Source organism: Halichoerus grypus, chromosome 7 (genome assembly GCF_964656455.1).
Source record: "Halichoerus grypus chromosome 7, mHalGry1.hap1.1, whole genome shotgun sequence".
Lineage (NCBI taxonomy): Eukaryota > Metazoa > Chordata > Mammalia > Carnivora > Phocidae > Halichoerus > Halichoerus grypus.
The window spans coordinates 155965323-155980872 of record NC_135718.1 but is presented as its reverse complement, the minus strand read 5'-3'; the positions used below and the strand labels follow the sequence as shown (position 1 = coordinate 155980872).

The 15550-nt window shown below is 47.2% G+C and overlaps 1 protein-coding gene across 7 annotated transcripts; it reads left to right on the top strand.

The window, feature by feature from the left end:
• The first annotated feature begins 20 nt into the window (after positions 1–20).
• Positions 21–9364, top strand: CHTOP (chromatin target of PRMT1). Of its 7 annotated transcripts, none has more exons than XM_036066879.2 (7): positions 21–325; positions 979–1060; positions 2595–2748; positions 3370–3453; positions 5331–5517; positions 6314–6451; positions 8120–9364. In XM_036066879.2, the coding sequence occupies exons 2-7, from the start codon at positions 996–998 to the stop codon at positions 8323–8325; spliced, it is 834 nt and encodes a 277-aa protein (XP_035922772.1). In that variant the 5' UTR covers positions 21–325; positions 979–995; the 3' UTR covers positions 8326–9364. The 7 variants fall into 7 exon arrangements, with proteins under 7 accessions (XP_035922772.1, XP_077934776.1, XP_077934777.1 ...); XM_078078647.1 differs by lacking the exon at positions 21–325 and adding an exon at positions 449–773 and having other exon boundaries at positions 5334–5517; XM_078078645.1 differs by lacking the exon at positions 21–325 and adding an exon at positions 449–773.
• Positions 9365–15550: the final 6186 nt, after the last annotated feature.

Here is a 15550-nt window from a genome sequence, read left to right as displayed (position 1 = left end):
CCGGCGTAATTGCGTCGACGCCATTTTAGCCGGTCCCACTCGGCTCTGGGCGTGGCGGCCATTTTGTTTTGGACACCGAGCGGGAGGAGGAGGCGGCGGCGGCGGCTGTGGTGGCACCGACGCAAGGCAGGGAAGGGCAGGCCGGGCGAGCAGGCGGACCGGCCGACCAGACAGCCGGCTGGCAACAACGAGCTAACGTAGCAGCCTACCGCTTACACCTCTAACCAACCGCCCACCAAGTCAACTCAGGTTCCGCCGGGCCCCGGCCCGCGCGCCGCAGCCGTGGTGGCAGCCCCGGGAGGCGCACTGGCGTCCGTTTCCTTCGGTGCGTTTCTGTGGCGAGGGGGGAGTGGCGGGGCGGCACGGCGGGCCCCGGAGGGCGGAGCCGGCGGCGGCGGGGCGGCGGCCCTGACAGGGCAGTGGCGGCGTCCGGGTGGGGTCCTCCGTCCGCCGGGCGCCAGGCCCTCGCCGAGGCTCCCCCTCGATGGTGGCGCCGAAAGCCGCTTTCGACACGGCTCTGCCTGCACCCTGTCTGGGTCGGGGGCTCTCCGTGCCGGCTGCGTGTGGGGAGCAGCGAGCGGCCTGCATCCCGCCCCGCTCGGCCCACCCCCAGGCCTCACCGCCGGGATTGGGATTCACGTGGGGGGGTGGATCCGGGTTCCTTGTGTTTTTGAAAGATTCTGGCAGCCAAGGCTGGAAAGGACTACTGCAGATTAAAAGCCAAACTTACGCTTCCTTCAGCGTGGTCTGGGTCTGCCATTTTGGGGGTCAGGGTAGGTGTTTTGTGTCCTGCGGCCTTGAAGTCTGTTCGCGGTAACTGCTGTGAATGTGAGCACCCAAAACGAGCCTTGTGGGGCCCTCAGTGGTCCTCCATACAGGCCTTTTGTTTCCATTCCTTGCTGGGCCGGGTCTTTGATGCCTGCGGAGACGAGGGGCTCCTTGCTCTGATTTGCTCATTCTGCCTATTGTCCTTTGTAGATTCTCGGGATTTGAAGATGGCTGCACAGTCAGCGCCGAAAGTTGTGCTAAAAAGCACCACCAAGATGTCTCTAAATGAGCGGTGAGGCAGCCAACAGCAACTTCAGCTCGTTCATAAGAAAACATTCCTTAACTTGGCCCTGGGGTCCAATGCACAAAAACCAATTTTACACTAAATACCAACAGAAGGCTACAGACCTCTGTTTTTAGTTGCATCTTATGTGGTACACAAAACAAATTGGGCGGTTGTTTCAAAACCCCTTATCAGTAGATTTTTATGTTAAGCTGTCTGAAATATTTATCTGGTGGGATGTATTTTAAAAGACTCCTCACACCCTCCCTCTTCTTCACATTTTTTTTACGTTGATACAGGGGTGGTGCAGCTCGGTAGCGTGGTACCTCGGCTGCAGTAGGTTTGCTGCCCAGTCCAAGGCCAGCAGCGTTGTGTCTGGCCTGTAAGAGGCAGGTAGCAAGCTGTGGATATGTCCAAAGGCCCTTGAATGCCATTCTTGGGCCTTGTAAGAGGCACTTGCTTTGCTCCATTTCTCTTTCTTTCAGTCCTGCTTTTAGTTTGTTTCTGTGTTAGATTCTTTTACAATTAAGTGTTCTTCTTTTTTGTGGCATTGAACTTACTTGACAGGAATAAGAGAGGAGTGTCTTCACAAGCTGTTAAGTGATTAAAGTAATCTGATTTTGGGGCACCTGGGTGGCTCAGTTGGTTAAGCGACTGCCTTCGGCTCAGGTCATGATCCTGGAGTCCTGGGATCGAGTCCCACATCGGGCTCCCTGCTCAGCGGGGAGTCTGCTTCTCCCTCTGACCCTCTCTCCTCTCATGCTCTCTCTTAAATAAAAATCTTAAAAAAAATAAATAAATAAAGTAATCGGATTTTCTCAGAAGTAATCACTTGGAGTTAGGAAAAGTAATCCTTTGAGACTAAGAAAAGTTAAGGTACTTAAGGTACAGTTTCTATTTCCCAGAGCTCTGTATTGAGTGCCTTTGACCAATGATTTTATTTAATTGATGTTAGACCACTAAAAGATTGACTTGATGTTTTTTTTCTTTTCTGAAGCATATGTGCTGCTTCTTATCTCTTAGGGTATGATATACTGATTCTCCATATTTACATGTTACTAAGCAAACAAATACATAAGAAAATAAGATATATTCCTATAATTCATATGAGTGTACTATTTCCGTGGGCTCTGAAGGTGCTCTAGTCCTTCCTTATATTTGCTTTTACAGTGCACTCTCAGGTTCCCCCAAGATTTTGGCTTTCTCTGTTTGTCTTTGAAACTACATTTTCTGTCTTTTGTTGTCATCATATCTGCTTACTGCGTGTTTTTCATACCTTCCACCTCTCTTAAAAGCCGTTACCTGAGCCCTTGTTATCACTTTTGATTGAATGTGCTGCACCTAGCTGCGTTTCTAAGTTTCTGATTCTTGCAAGTTTGTGGAAGCAGAGGAGTCTTTAACCCACTTCAGCCTTGATCTAAGTGTACCACTTTACTTAAAGTTCGTGGGATCTGGAGCTCCTGGTCTAGCAAGCCATGAAAATGCCAATAAATGTTTTGTAATAAAGCTTTTATTTAAACATCCATTCTGTTCGACCTTGAAGCTTTACTAATATGCTGAAGAACAAACAGCCGATGCCAGTGAATATTCGGGCTTCGATGCAGCAACAACAGCAGCTAGCCAGTGCCAGAAACAGAAGACTGGCCCAGCAGATGGAGAATAGACCCTCTGTCCAGGCAGCATTAAAACTTAAGCAGGTGAGAGGATGGGTCTTAATGCTCCAGAAGCAGCTGGTGATCTCTATCAGGCAGTCCACTGAGGCTGTCAGGACATGAAGGATGATTGCAAGGTGGCTCAGGGCAAAAGCAGAAACTTCTCTGGAGGAAAGAGAAGTTCAGAGAATTCCCATTTTGGCAGGTACCAATAAGTAACTTTTTGTTGTCTTTCTCTTTTAGGTAGTTTGCCATCAGAGTGGCCTATTTCTATGTTATCAATGAATATTAATCTCTTTTTTTCTGATCCTTTTCCCTTAAAATCGATTCACTGGATTTTACCACAAAGAAATTTTGGTTTCTGTTTTAGATGACCTTCCGAAAATCCTTTACTTATTCCATGTTAAATGACTTACAAAAGAGGGAAATAATCTTACTCTTTCTCCCCCAGCACAGGAAGGCTGAACAGCCTTAGCCAGAGATTTCCAATGCTAAAATATAGAAAGAGTAGGGTGACCTTCATCGCCACAGCACCTAAGTTTTGTCAGTAAAATAGAGGGAGAGCATTGAATAATTAACTTAAGAATTAGTGGGTTCTTGTCAAATTTCCAGTAAGAGGTAATCCTTATTCAGACTGAAATAAAACCTGCTCTTTATTATTCATAGACCTTATATGCAAGTCCGGACAGTGGCTGTGGAAGGATATGTCCAAGCTGTGGCTGGGCGTCTGGAGGGCGATGCCATGCAACTGTAAGGACTTTAACTGGTAGCACTGCATGGCTGTGCATAAATTTGGCAGTTAAATATAACACCCTCCCACCCCCACCCTGAACTGTTAGGCTCACTGACCAAAAATAAACAAGGCCTTCTGCTTCAGCCGCCTTAAGCCATGGAGTTCTGTATTTGTCCCTGACTCAGGAAAGCAGTGAAAAGGGCCCCACCATTTTCCAAGAGTAGCTATTATAAATTGCTGAAGATAAGTCTCTGACACATCATTCCAAAGGACCTTTCTAGAAGAAGCCTTAAGTATAGGCTGGGCAGAAAGTTGCCTCTGGAGCAGAACTATCTGAGAGAACTTTCCACAGTGAAGGAAATACTCTACATCTGCTCTCCAGATATGGTAGCCACTAGCCAAGTGTGACTGTTGAGCACTCAAAATGTGGCTAGTGTGATTGAGGAGCTTTTTAAATTTTATTTACTTGTAATTTAAATAGCCACATGTGGCTAGTGGCTTCCTTAGCACACAGCACAGCTCTGGAGTGAAAACTAAATGGTATAGTAATGTCTTTTAAGCTTGCCGACTGTGTTAGAGACTACTGTTGCTGGCAGCAAAGGATTAGGAAGGGAGAACTTCTAAGCACTGTGCATTCTCCTCTGAAGCACGGATTTTGGGAGAATATACTCCGGATCATCGAACAGAAGGGATTTGTAGAATGAAGTCCTGACCTCCTAATTGTGTGCTGTCGGGAGTGATGCGACAGGCTCTTAAGGTTGGTTATGTCTAGGTGCATAATGTTCAGAGCCTGTCCCTCTGCTTAGAAGCAGTTTATTATCTTGTGCTAGAAAGCTAATAACTCACAGCATGTGGTTGCAAAAAAAAAAAAAAAAAATCATTGGTAAGCCATTTATGGGTGAAGCCTGAGGATACACAGAATTTATTTTCATTCATATTGACTGATGGCTTTATAGGAAAACAGGTTTGCTGGGGCCTTGGTTGTGTTCAAGGCTACACAGTTACCTTTCCTTTGAAGGAATTTAATTCGCTGAGATGTTGTCTTAATAGTTTCTTTGAGGGACAGATTATTGAAAATCTCCATTAGTGGTGTGTCCTTGTTCTCAAATACGGCCCTGAGTTTTGTGATTATATCACCTGTCTTAATTCTAATGAAAGTTAGCTTACTCTCTGGAGATACATTTGAGTATTTTGAATTAAAAGGTTATTGTACTGGCTTAATGGAGCTGTTTGCAAGGGGAGACATGGAATTAATAGCGATTTTAGAAATATAAGGAAAGGAGGTTTGACTTTTTTGTGTTTATTTACATCTTAAGGTAAAAAGTGGACCGTCTGGAGATAGATACTCAGAGGAAAAATGGAACACACTGGCCTCTTTGACTGAAAAATCAAATCTTGTTTTTAAGTGACAAGAATTCAAATGAACTTATAATTTAAAATATTTCCCAGAGTGTGATGAACTTCCTATGGTGTTTGAGTAAGCCTTTGAAGACAGTGGTAGTCCTTGGGCAAGTATGAATCAAGTTGTATCATTGTCAACCTGTGGTTCAAAAACAGCAGAATCCAGGATTTGAAATACGGAGTCCTTACTAAAACTTAAGTTCCAAGGAGTGGTGTATGGCTTCTATAGCCAAACTTAGGTAATTTTTGTTGATATCAATGTCACAGGACCATAATTTAGCTTTCATAAAGGCTCTAGATCACAATTCTGCTTCTTTTTTACCATGTCCTGAGGCAAAGGCTAGTTTCTGGTTTAGGATCTCTGTGACATCTACGGCAGGTTTATCTCCCTCCACACAGCCATCTCACTTGCTTCTTTTTCTCTGCACTTTGAGTTGCTGAATCCCACTAGAATGCTTTTTTGATCTCAATCCCCCAACACCTTTTCTTCCAGAAGAGCTTAAAGCAGCGCCTGGGTAAGAGTAACATCCAGGCACGGTTAGGCCGACCCATAGGGACCCTGGCCAGGGGAGCAATCGGAGGACGAGGCCTGCCCATAATCCAGAGAGGCTTACCCCGAGGAGGACTACGTGGGGGACGTGCCACCAGAACCCTGCTTAGGGGCGGGATGTCGCTCCGAGGTCAGTGCTGTGTACCTGATAATTATTGGGCCTACCCCTCCCTTTTCTCTTGGGCTGCTTATGGACACATTTGTTTTAACATCTTGAAGCCTGAATTTGTATTAATATAATTAATAACTTTTGAAATCACATATTTTTAATAGTGCTGCATGTCTTTTCTCGATACCATTCCCTTTCTGATAATGTGCAATGGTGAGAGGCTATGACCTGCGTAACGACAGGTAATTCATGTCATCTCCATTCCGTCTAAACACCCTGCTGCTGCTTGAATCAAAGCACATGCAAGTTCTAGAAATAAGTCAGATCTAAGAAATATTTGGTCCCTTGGCCTGTATCATAACTAACCATCTCTGTGCTAGTGAAATACACTGTTATATTTGGAAAAGAGAGGACAAGTTGACCCATAGCTACATGTTACATTTTGGGCACTGTTAACACTGTTCCCTGTGTTGTTTCCTGTCCCTTGTAAGAATGTATTGAGAGCAGGAGCCATATCATTTATTTTTAAATCTACAGTAATGCTAGGCACTTACCTGATTATTCAATAGATATTTATTATATGTACTTAACTAATTAACTCCCAGCTTCTTCCAAAAATGGGTTTGATGTCAGACTTGTTGAATTGATTGAGTAAAGAGCAGTTTGATCTGTTCACACTTGGTGTACAGCTTGCCCCACCCAACCTAAAAATTAACTGAATTAACTCTCATTTAACCCTCACCGCCTTCCTTTGGTTAGAGTCTACTTTGTCTCTCTTGGATTTACCTGCATATACATTGTATGCCTCCTCTCCAAGGTCAAAACCTGCTCCGAGGTGGACGAGCCGTAGCTCCCCGAATGGGCTTAAGAAGAGGTGGTGTTCGAGGTCGTGGAGGTCCTGGGAGAGGGGGCCTAGGGCGTGGAGCTATGGGTCGTGGCGGAATCGGTGGTAGAGGTTAGTCAGCTACCAACTTCAGAGAATAGCTCCCCCTTATTTCTCTCCCTTCAAAACTCAGAGCCACCTTTCTGCACAGCTTCAAGTCATAGGCAGGCTTATTTGTTTGTCTTGTTTTGTTTTTTGAAACTGGCTTATTTTCTAAATTCACATGCTGGTAGTGCAAAAAGTCTGTCATGGGTTGTCTTAAGAGCCAGTCAGGTACACGTCAGAGCCAGATTATATTCAGGCATTTTCCACGTTCTTGCAATTTAAATCGTATTACTAAAATGACAAGATGGTCAGTTTGAGGTTTTACCTTTCTGTGTCCCTGCCCCACCACCACACACTCCATCCCATAGCTCAAAACCCCGCTTTGAGTCTAAGAATAAAGAAGAGGGAGATGTACAGAAATGAAGCTGAGTTAAAAAGGATGATGAGATTGGAGCTGGATATTGACTTTGAAGCCAAGTAAAGTCAAGGTAAAGTTTGTGTCTACAGGAAATCAGAGATGACTTTTTTTTTTTTTTTTTTTTTTTGATCAAGGTAGAAAGCAAGAAGGTACCGTGTCAGTTAACTGACTGACTCTTGTTGATAATGTTACCTTTGAGACTTAGTGATACTTGTTTTGTGACCTCATGACCCAGATAGAAAAGAATTTAATGGTGTTGCTGTCATTAATCCAAATCTCGTGGGAGTTTTCTGATTTTAGAGCTTAGTGGAAAACTCTCAACAACACCTGTCCAAGGGGGTAGAGAATCTATTCCTGTAGCCCCTGTGTATATCTGCTTTGGTCCTTTTATAGTGTGTGGCGGGTCTTCTATAATTTATGACCTTGAAGTTGCCAAAGGATAATAACTGTTAGGAAATTCGATAGCCAAGGACTTGTTTTCTTCTCTCCCATGATATTGTTGGATTAATGAGTGAAGTACAAGCTAGTTTGGGTTTCAGGATGAAATAGTACATTTCCACATTATCTTGACCTGGTTTCTGAGAGAGCATCACAGGGCTGGGGGGGAGAGTCTAAAGGAGCTTTTCAAAAAGCTGCATATGTTTTGTTAAGTGAATTGAAACCACCTCTCAGATAACCATAATTATAAGGTGAATAGAATCTGAGATAGAATTGGCTGGGACTACTCTAAATATATCCCCCGTCTTCTCACTTTGTTCCTATGTCAGAATAACTCCTCAGTCTCCCGATGTGGGGTCAGCTCATTAGGTTTAATAAATTTGAGGAGAGATGAGCTAATTTTCCAGAAAGATCTTCAGTAAGGCTTACTTTAAAAACTGTATAGCCCTGCACCCGTTTCTCTGTGCCCTTGTTACTTCCTCCCTAAGTGAGGTTATCTATAGTGTATTTTAATTATGAACTTACAGTGGGTTTCAAACTTGAGATAATTTCTTTGTTTTAGGAGAGGTTAAGATTCTTTTAATTGTCAGTTATTTTCCCTTTGTCGACAGAATAAAGTCTTTAAATAGCATTTAGAGATGAGCCTGTAAACAGGGATTCATTATGTGTGCTTTCCATGTGTTGCTTTCTACCCAATGTGTTTCCTGTTTTTCCAGATTTCTCCTCTTTGCCCTGCCCTTTCAGCCTTTCTCAGCTAGGCCCTGCTGCTCTGAGGGGCATTTGCCATAACACCCATTAAACCTACTTGTAACTGTCTCCTTTTTTTCCCCTTGGGCCAGGTCGGGGTATGATAGGTCGGGGAAGAGGGGGCTTTGGAGGTCGAGGCCGAGGACGTGGACGAGGGAGAGGTGCCCTCACTCGCCCTGTACTGACCAAGGAGCAGCTGGACAACCAGTTGGATGCCTACATGTCGAAAACAAAAGGACACCTGGATGCCGAGTTGGATGCCTACATGGCACAAACAGATCCAGAAACCAATGACTGAAACCTGCCCACCCTCCTGTGAGAGACTCTTATTCAAAAGTCACCATATCTGTAAATAACCTTGAGATAACAGATGGAGAAGAAACCTGACTGATGCTGGAAGGACCTATCACAATAGGCTATGGACTTAACTTGCCACCAGTTTGTGCATTTAGTGTGTTCCTTTTACTTTTTTGATACTGTGTTGTATGAAACCCTTTTTTCCTCTGACTTGGGTTTTATTTTGTTGTGTTTGGGGTTCCCCCCCCCCAATCGCTCTGACTTCTCTTTGAACATGAATGTGGTGGCCTTGTGGCTAGAAAACCCTCTTCCCATCTCTGCCTCCCTTCATCTGTCGTATGCTCTCATGTTCTAACATTTCCTCTCGTCATCTCTTTGTCCCCATGAAAAAAGCCCCAGAGAGAACCCATCAGTGTTCCTTCCTGATGTCTAGGTTTCTGAGAGACAGTTCTGTTCTACATGATCTTTAATATAAAGCCTCTTAGAAGTGTTTAGAAAATGTGGAGCTCAAATTCTGCCGCATTGATAACATTAGTGTAGTAAATTAGGGACACTGACATAGTCACAGGGCCACATAACAGGTTACACGTGGTAACACCTCTGATTTGATTAAAGTTAACTTCTGTGTACATTGACACCACATAACGAGTGTGCTGGGCTGGGTGTGTGCACTTTCTACCCTGAAATGAGATGTATAAACTTAGCTCTTGGCTTTGTATCATGTCCAAAGAGCTACTATTGGGTTGGCTTACACTTGTAATAGAGAGGAAATGGGCATTTGGTTTGGGCAGATGCTTCAGAGAAAGGGATAGAATGATGGCAGATACCTTTTAGGAGTCAGAACATACCCATGCTGGAATGCCATTGTCCTTATGTTTATCCCAAACCAGTCCTGGGCTTCTCCATTCATTGGCTTTGTTTGGCCCTCTTTTTATTTCCCTTTGAAGGTTTAAGTTCAACTATATTCTGTCAACTGTTCCAGTTTTCAGTGGAATCTTGTATTTCTGGTTTATCATAACAAGAAATCGTTTTCAAATCTAGTCAGGACTTTTTCTTTTGTTGGACCTCTTGAAATGCTGTGGTCACTATAACAATACCCTGACCTACCCCTTGTGGAATTCAGAGTCCTTTTCTTCATAGGAGTATTAAAATGAGGGTGGGGGGCAGATGGAGATAGGGCCTTGAGCCAGAAAGTGAAGAATTTGCCCTCTGAGTAAGCCTGGCGGAAAGGTGGATAGCCACACAAAATAATGTTCTGGCCTGTTTGGCCCATAGGGAGCTCCAGCGGAACAATCTTAGGCAGTATTCTGGACCCTGGTGCTGGTTTCTCTTTTCCCCTGTGCTGTGGGAAAGAACCTAACCACCTCCAACCAAACCAGTTGCTAGTGAGACACATTGTTCCCTAAACTGTTGGGAGGTGTGTGTGGCATGCTGGGAAGGAAATTTTGGTCAAGACATCCTGGACTTGAATCCTATCTGTGTGACTTGGGCTTCTTAGCCTCTGGATTGTGAGGCAAGTGGTTTAGTCCTGTAGAAGAGTGAGATTGAGAAGACCAGGTGGTGGTAGAGGACAACCACGTTTTAAAAAATCCCACCTGATCTGGTTTCTGAGTGTGCTATAATCGCTTCTCTTTATTAAAAATGGACTGTGAGGCTGGAGGTCTTTAGGTCAGACAGGTGTTCATAACATGTAATTGGAAGGGGTGGGGTGGAAAGTGTTTTTATTTGGGCAAGTCCAGTTGTAAGGGTAGTCTCTTAGGTAGTCCCTTAGGTTGACTCTTGTCAGCTCCCAAGACTTGTGAGGGAAGTGCTGCTTGGCAGTGGACAGGGTGCCCTTTTGAAATACATCCACTGGTTACATCAGGCACTTTACAGGACACCTTCGGGAAGAAGGAAAAGGAACTGCAGGGTGAGTAGGTCCCTCACCCTCTTCACACAACTTCCAATGATCCATTTCTCAGGGCTTATTCCCCAGTCTCCCTAGGTAGCAGGTGCATGCCCCCAAATAGGGTATTTATTTTAGAGCGGGCACGAGGCGGGCAGGGGGAATGCCAATAAGACTTGCCACTGAGCGTGGAGCCCAATGCTAGACTCCAGGACACTGAGATCATGACCTGAGCTGAAAGGTGCTTAACCAACTGAGCCACCCAGGCGCCCCAATCTGGTGGATTTTGAACCACTTCTTCCCCCATCCCTCTTTTAATCCACTGAGCTCCTCTAAGAAAAAGATTCACGAAAGGCTTTGAGGCATATGTAAGGAAAAGGGAACTTGGCCAGGTGGGGGGGAGGGGCCACAGTGCCCCACACACCTCTATGCCCATGTCCCCCCTTCTTTTACTTGCAGATAGCTCCACATACTTTTGGCAAAGTTTCAGAGTAAAAGCAAAATGTTGAGGGAGTTGGGAAATGGGAGAGCAGGACACTGGAATGGTGGCACTGAGCCTCCTGGCACTGCCCTCCAATTCATTGATGGAATTCGCTTGGGAGATTCATTTCAGGACAGTCCCTGAATGTTCCCACCCCCTGAGCAAGAAAAGGAAGGGTGGGGGGCTCTGCTGAGTGTGGTTTAGCTGCTCCCTCATAGGTCAGCCTCTTCTAGCCCAGACTGCCCCTTCCCCGGGTGCTTCAGCCCTACCATCCTGCTGACTCCAGGCTTCTCTTGCCCCCAGGTGGCCATCAGGAGGACTTGCCCCATGTCCTCTACACCCATCTCTTGCATGGGCCCAACTTGCAGCAAAGTGAGCTAAGACCAAGTTGGGGCTGCTGTTTCCAGCATCTGTGAATCTTTACTGTGAACCCTCAGGTGGTGGGGGTGGGGGGCCTGCTTTGAAGGTCCCAGTGGACCCTCCACTATTCGTCCTACCTCATGAAGAAGTTCATTCCCAGCAATGGGCACAAGGAACTTTACCAGCTTCAGGCCCTCCCGGCCCTCCTGCTGCTCACTGCAGTTCTCGGCATCTCCTGAGCCCTGTGCCCACTTCTTCCACCTTCAGTCCCAGCTGAGTGTCCAGGGTAGAGAGGGACAAGGAGATTGAGGCCAGTTCCTGGGTCAGCCTTTCACTCATTGAACAACCATCTGCCAAGGGCTTGCCATGCAGACACTGACTGACAAGGTGTGGTTTGGTAGGAGGGTTAGGGCCCCAGCGGGCTCAGTAGAGCATGTGACTCTTGATCTCGGGCTTGTGAGTTCAAGCCCCGCTTTGGGTGTAGAGATTATTTTTAAAAATTTTGTAAAGGGGGTCTTGGGACCACAGAAAAGAGATTGGTGAGCTGGACCTTGAAAGTCAAGGGAAGGTTTGGGGTGTCTGGGTGGCTCAGTGGGTTACACATCTGACTTTTGTTTTTTTAAGATTTGATTTAGGTGGCTCGGTCATCAAGTGTCTGCCTCCGGCTCAGGTCATGATCCCAGCGTCCTGGGATTGAGCTCCACCATCGGGCTCCCTGCCCGGCGGGAAGCCTGCTTCTCCCTCTCCCACCCCCCGCTGTGTTCCCTCTCTCACTGTCTGTCTCTGTCAAATAAAAAAAAAATTTTTTTTATTTATTTGACAGAGCACAAGCAGGGGGGAGTGGCAGGAAGAGGCAGTGGGAGAAGCAGGCTCCCCACTGATCAGGGAGCCCAATGCGGGGCTCAATCTCAGGATCCTGAGATCATGACCCTAGCCGAAGACAGACGCCTAACTGACTGAGCCACCCAAGTGCCCCAAGCATCTGACTTTTGATCTCAGCTCAGGTCTCAATCAGGGTCGTGAGTTCAAGCCCCACATTGGGCTCCACACTGGCCCTGGAGCCTATTTAAAAAAGAAAAGGGAAAGTTTGACAGAGAAGGGAGAAGAATCTCCCAAGTACAGAGAACAACAAATACAAAGGTACAGAGGCCTAAACGTGTGTTGCATGCTGGGGAGTGAGTGTTCAATGGTCCTCCAACCTAGGGTGGGAGGCACGACTGACAAGATCAGGTAGCCCAGAGCCTAACTGTCTGCTAAAGAGCTTGGGCTTCATGCTTCGGGTGGTGGTGAGCCACTGCGGATTTTCAAGGGGGGTGATATACACAATGCTGGAGGGAGGTGCAGATGGGTTAGCGGAAGCAACGGTGGAGGCTGGGAGACCCTCAGGGCTGTTGTGTTCGTCCAATCACCGGAGTGGACCTGAATCTGGGCAGTGGCAGGGTGGCTGGGGAGAAGCCCACACCCTCAGCGGTTTCCACACTATCTGACGTCTGGCTGTCTGTCAGACATGAGAAGGCAGTCGGGGTGGCCTGAACAAGCTGCCAGGGGCAGCAGGGCATGTGTGGTTCCCTCTCCCCTTGATGACCCCGTGATGTCTGATCTGGAACCAATGGCAGTGCTGCTGCCCACCATCCAGTCCAGCCTCCACCACAGCCTCCCACTCCCCAGGGTTCCAGGCCTCCAGGCAAGAGGGCCTGGCTGAGGATAAGGCCCCTTCCTCCCCTCTTAGGGGTTCCTGGGGGCTCATCATGTAGCTCCAGCAGCAGGGCTATGCCCAGACCAGCACTGTAAATGGGGCCTGAGAGGCTGTGACCTGGGACGAGGACCTGGCCTGGCCTCTGTATCCCGTCTCCTCTTCCTGTGAGCTGTCCCATCCATCCCTCTGAAGCCCCAGTACCTTTCCCACCGATTGCCCAGGCAATGTGGGAAGAGCAAGAGAGCCCCAGCCTCCATTTCCCTGGGCTCTAGGGACCTTTTAAGGATTCACTCCCTCCCCACAAACACACAAAGTTGCCACAATGGCGTATCATCTGATTTCTGACCCAGGACCTTCTCCAGGCATCATCTCCAGCCTCTTTTTTTTTTTTTTTTTTAAGATTTTATTTATTTGACAGAGACACAGCGAGAGAGGGAACACAAGCAGGGGGAGTGAGAGCACGAGGGAGAGGGAACACAAGCAGGAGGAGCAAGGAGCCCAATGTGGGACTCGATTCCAGGACCCTGGGATCATGACCTGAGCCGAAGGCAGACGCCCAACCGCTGAGCCCCCAGGCGCCCCCTATCTCCAGACTCTTAATAGGAATCTCCACACCCCCAGGCTCCTTGATGTTCTGTCTCCCATTTTTACCTGGTCATGCCAGTGGGAGAGATATTCCAGGTGCCACCTGGCTGCCCTACACTCCTGCCTGGGTGGGCTCTCAAACTGCACTGTACCCTGCCTAGTGAGGGCCCTGACTGACCACACGGCCCAGGGGCAGAGGACAGCAGGAGAGGGGCACCCCTGAGGGTGGAGACAGAGGCCAGGACAGCTCTGGGGCCCGTGATGGTGATAGCAGTCCTCAGTCATGGTCCTCTTACTGTGTAGGGCAGGCAGGCCAGGAGGCCTGGTGTAGATAAAGCTCCAGGAAACCTCTTAAAAATATTCACTTGATTATTTAGGTTCGATTTATTGGATTTCTTTACCCTTTAGTGTAAGGTGACTATCGGCTTAAGATTTAAACATATCCATGGTGTGATCTTGTGGTTTATAATAAGAACTATGTATTTAGGGCCCCTGGGTAGCTCAGCTGGTCAAGCGCCCACCTTTGGCTCAGGTCATGATCCCAGGGTCCATGATCCCATCGGGCTCCCTGCTCTGTGGGGAGTCTGCTTCTCCCTCTCCCTCTCCCTCTCTCTCTCTCAAATAAATAAATAAAATCTTTAAAAAAATAAGAAAGAAAGAAAGAAATATGTATCTTGTGCTGGCACAGAAATCCTAAAACCTGGGAAGTTCCTGTAATGAGAGCAATAAAGGGCCTTTTGTTGTGTTAATGTTGACTTTCCAAAAGCCTCTAGGTAGCCTAAGGATGGAGGCTGGTTGCCAGGGGAACCAACACTGTGTTGGAACTTCCAGTCCCATCCACCTCCCCAACCTCCAGGGAACAGTGGCTGGAGGTTCAATCCATCACCAGTGGCCAAGGAAGCAATCATGCCTGGGTAATAAAGGATGCGGTTCGTGGAGCCTCAGGGGAGAGTGGTGCGCCTGGAGGGCACGGAAGCTCTGTGCTCCTTCCCATGCGGATTTACCCTCTGCATCTCTTCCACCTGACTATTCCTGAGTTCTAGCCTTTCATAATAAACCGGCATTCTAGTAAGGAAAATGCTTCTCTGTGATCCGAGAGCCGCTGTAGAAAATTAACTGAACCCAAGGAAGGGGTGGTGGGACCCTCCAATCTATACCTGGTCAGCCAGAAGCACAGGGGACAAGCTGGGCTTGCAACTGGTGTCTGAAGGGTGGGGGTTGGCCATCATGCACTTAACCTGTGGGGTCTGATGCTACCTCTGGGGAGACCTTGCCAGAATGGAGTTGAATTCTCAGAACCCAAAAGACACAGGGATGGAAGGTACACACAGTTGAAAAGCTATCGGGAAGTCTTGGGTGAAATGAGTACTTCCAAAATGCCCTAAAGCTTTATCCTTTGCATTTTAACCTGTTAAATTCTGCTTAAACCTGTTTAATGCACAGGCCCAAATGGAGTCACTTAGGCCAAGTCACCAGACCTGGGCTTTATACTTAACCTAATTGTAGTTTCAACCTCCCCCAGAAATGTAGTCTTAACTGGTCAGTCAGGAATTTTCTGGTCAGCACCAATCAGGCAATCTGTCACAAGGGCCCTCTCCGTACCCCCCACGCCCCCAAAGGAAGGTGAGGTCATCTGCAGGATAAGACCCCTCTGCCTTTCCCCCAAGGGAAGGTGACCTTGCCTGGAGCAATCCTTTCTTTTACTAATAACTTTTTGCCTCACCCTCCTTCCTACAAAACCCTTCCATTTTTGTACAACTCCTCAGAGTTCCCCTCTCCTTGCTGGATGGGATGATGCTTGATTCACGAATTGCTTAATAAAGCCAATTAGATCTCCAGATTTATTTAGTTGAATTTTGTTTTTTAACAGGGTTTGCAGAAACTCTGAAATTTGGTAACAGCTTGAAGGCCAGTGCTGGCTCAATTATTCATTCTTTAAATGTTTATCAAATTCCAGGCATCATGGCACAAGGTCTTCAGTGAAGAGCCCCCCTCCTCCCTGCTTGCACTCTAAAACGTAGCAGTGGCCCTCCAGTTCTTGGCTTTTCCATAGAGGCTGTAGGGGATGTAGGTCATAAGAATTGCCCTATTCTCAGGAGCGCCTGGGTGACTCAGTCAGTTAAGCGTCTGCCTTCATCTGCCATCGGCTCAGGTCAGGATCCCAGGGTCCCGGGATGGAGCCCCATGTTGTCTGGCTCCCTGCTCAGTGGGAAGTCTGC

What these genes read in the sequence shown, in the direction of transcription:
- CHTOP (XM_078078645.1), top strand. Translation starts at nt 485, where the DNA reads ATGGTGGCGCCGAAAGCCGCTTTCGACACGGCTCTGCCTGCACCCTGT. An exon ending in CAGCATTAAAACTTAAGCAG is followed by an intron (nt 2,749 to 3,369) that starts GTGAGAGGATGG and finishes TATTATTCATAG; the next exon opens with ACCTTATATGCAAGTCCGGA. An exon ending in GGGCGGGATGTCGCTCCGAG is followed by an intron (nt 5,518 to 6,313) that starts GTCAGTGCTGTG and finishes CTCCTCTCCAAG; the next exon opens with GTCAAAACCTGCTCCGAGGT.